The sequence below is a fragment of the Trichoplusia ni genome, chromosome 5, assembly GCF_003590095.1.
Source record: "Trichoplusia ni isolate ovarian cell line Hi5 chromosome 5, tn1, whole genome shotgun sequence".
Classification (NCBI taxonomy): domain Eukaryota; kingdom Metazoa; phylum Arthropoda; class Insecta; order Lepidoptera; family Noctuidae; genus Trichoplusia; species Trichoplusia ni.
In genome coordinates this window covers 10,821,606-10,824,789 of record NC_039482.1, presented here as the reverse complement: position 1 = coordinate 10,824,789, position 3,184 = coordinate 10,821,606, and the positions used below count along the sequence as shown (strand labels likewise).

Below are 3,184 nucleotides of genomic sequence, written 5' to 3'. Positions count from 1 at the left end.
CAATCACGCACGCGCTCCGCAATAGATGGAGCGCAAAACGACACGTCGACGATGGACCCTCCGTTCTGCCGTACGCAGGTGTGGACCCTACCCCTGTTCAGCAGGGCAAGGTCCAGTCCGAGGGCCCACTCCTCCAAAAGTTCCCCGCGCCGGTCGGTTGCCGGTTCCCCCCACGCTGTGCTCTTGGCGTTGAGGTCACCGAGTACGATGACCGGGCGGGATGAGAGCGTCCGAACAAGGGCCTCGAGCTCGGCCATAAATGACTCGAACTCTGCCAGACCCCTGTTCGGCGAGAAGTAGACCCCTACTACTGCGTACGGCCCCCAAACGACTGCTACATAACCTGAGCCCCTGCGGATGGTATGCAGGGGCCGGGAGTCCGCGCCCGTAGCGCTTATAACGGCGACGGAGCCGTCCAAGTCCCCCGCCCAATTGGGACGAGGGGCGACATAATATGGCTCCGCCGCCACTCCGATGTCGATGCTCCACTGCGCCAGCGACTGTAAGAACAGATCCTGTGCGCCGGCGCAGTGGTTCAAATTCCCCTGGAGGAGGGAGTGAGGACGGACGTTGTCCATTATTCGTCCATCCGTTCCTCCTCACAGGGGCGCGCCTGTGATGTGGCCGCATTGGGCACCTTCCCCAACGCGGCCATTTTCTTCTTGATTAATGCCGGGGGAGCACATCCCCGGCTGCCCATCTGATGGGCGGCATTGCGGCCGAGCTCGGCGCATATGGCGCACCTCGCTGGCTCCTTACACTCTGCTGCCTTGTGCCCCGGCATCGCGCAGCGGTAACATAAACCGCTGCGGTCCGTGGGGCACATGCACACTGGCCTTGTGTGGCCTAGTGCAAGGCAGCGGAAGCACTTCATGGGTCGTGTTTCAAGCTGCACGACCCGCGCCGAGCTCCATCCCACCAAGAACTTTTGTGTCTTGGTGGTAACTAATTTTGATGCCGCCTCCAGTGGGCACTTCAGCACCGCGCTGAATTTGCCACCGTAGCTGGGCCTCAAGTCTCCCACCTTGAGCTGGTCAGGAGCGCACTGCGACTGACGCGCGGCGACGTCGAGGATCTCCTGTTGGGTGACGGAGTCGTCCAGGTTCGACACTCGGAGCTCCGCGCACCTGACAGGCCTAGTGACTCTGACGTCACCGCCGTACCTGGCACGCAGTTCCTCTGCCATGCCGTCAGCCGCCTCCCGACCAACATTCTGCGGAAGCTCGAGAACCCGAGCCCCGGTCTGCGTCCTGCGTATGCGGATTGGGTCGACCTCCATGTCGACCCCCATCTTTTTTAGGTCGATGGTCTCGCGCGCCTCCCGTAGGACCGTCTCATAAGTGAGGGCCTTCTGTGCCCCTTCCTCACTTATGGTAAGGACGACAGCAGCGGTGCGGGCAAGACGCCTCTGTCGTTGCATCCTTCTCCGCCGCGTCCTCCCCGACTCCTTCTTCGGCCCCTTCGACGGCTTTCGCCCCTCCTGCTTCTGGGTGGGAGGGGTTTTCTTGGCCGGCTTCGCCGCCGACTTCTCCGGCGCCTTGGTCTTAGGCGCCTTCTTCTTCTTGTTGGAGACTGTGGTCCAACCATCGTCCACAGTCTCCGACGTGCCCACTACCGGCGCCTCTTGTGGCGCCGGTGCCAGAGGCGGCACCTCTTGTCGCGCTGGTGCCGAGGTTGGCGCTGGCTGTGCGACGTTCTTCTTCGCCTTCCCCTTGGCCGGTTTTGGATCCGGCTTCGGGGTCGACGTCGGCTTCGGTGCCAGTCTTGGCGCCGGTTTCGGTGCCTGCTTCGAGGCCGGGGCCGCCTTGAGGACCTGGTTATACCCAGGCTTGGGCCCACGGCTTGCCGCCTCCGCCTCTGCGCGTCTTCTATCCGCCGCAAGTGGCGGACGCATGATCGGCTCTGGCGGGAGTCGACTCGTGACCCCTGCCAGTTTCGCGTCCACCATTGTCCCGACGGACAACATGACGCGCTGCAGCATCTCCTCGTCTAGGGATGCTGGGGCAGTCCGCCTCTCCACGGACTGGATTTTGCCCTGCATCTCCTCCAGAGCCTTGCTGAGTCGCGCGTTCTCAGCAAGCAATCGCTCGAGCCTATCATCGCTCGTTAGGGCGCGGACACCGCCCTGAATTACCTCCACCGCATCTTTGAGCTTCTTTATGAAGGTCCCCTTAATGTTTTTGGAGCCGCGCGCAACCTCCAAGACCGCAGTCAGGCCGCCGTCTATTTGCTCCTTGGCGGAGGCAGGGTCGAGCGGCTTCAGACCGGAACTTATCATGTCCCGGACGGCCGCCCTCGCATCCCTCTGCTCCTTCTCCTCTCGCTCCTTTGAGGCGAGCGTATCTTCCGGCTGCGTCGATTCAGCGGCCAGCCTCCGGTATTCCTCCCGCTGCCTATGCAGGCCGACGTACCGTCCGTGGGTGACGCAACCGCGGGACCGTGTTGACGAGGCAAAGGACACCTCGCTTCCACAGTCCGAAGCGGCCCCCACGGACAACCTGTCGTCCGAAACGTCCCGCCTGGGACGCTTCCGGTCAGACCGACCAGAGGAGTTGTCGCGGGAGCGGCACGACGAGTATGTCTGCTCCGCGACCTCCATCACCTCCTGCTGTAGTGGCAAGGAGATGCGCTCGAGCACCACTCGAGGCGACCTCGCCACCAAGTCTCCTTCAACACTCAGCCCAGAACTGGACCTAGTCGTCCTCCTTCCTCTTACATCCTCCTTCTCAACGTCTTTTGGGTTTTTATTAAAAGTCTCCATAAAGAATCCCACGAGTATGGGGGAAGTGTGCGTCGTCCCCGGCCAGTGCCCCCTGTAGCCGGGGAAGGTCTGAGAGTAACCCTCCGAGGTGCGACATGTACCCCGTCGGGGGTTAACGCTAGTGACTGGTCTCCCACCAGCCATTCATCCCCTCGCCGCGTTATCCAAAGGCTTGAGATTGGGGGTTTTTTATAGAGGTTTTCCGTCCTCGCGGTCCAACTGTTTAAGGTCAGACCCCCGTTCCTGCGTAAGTCCACCCCTGACCTCGCTGCAGGTTTACGGTCTGGCCGACGGTGGCCTTTGCAAGACCGCGTCCGGAGGCAGTGCAAGTGCACACCGGACCCGTCGCCCATCTCCGACTCCCCGCCCGCCGCCGCTACCCGGAATAAGCCCAGGACGCCGACGGGCTGCGACATCCAGCAA

The 3,184-nt window shown here is 62.3% G+C and overlaps 1 protein-coding gene across 1 annotated transcript; it reads right to left on the bottom strand.

Moving 5' to 3' along the window:
- Positions 1–577: 577 nt before the first annotated feature.
- Positions 578–2,905, bottom strand: LOC113493954. The gene has a single exon (XM_026872002.1). It carries the CDS (start codon positions 2,903–2,905, stop codon positions 578–580), a length of 2,328 nt encoding a protein of 775 aa, XP_026727803.1.
- Between the last annotated feature and the right edge of the window lie 279 nt (positions 2,906–3,184).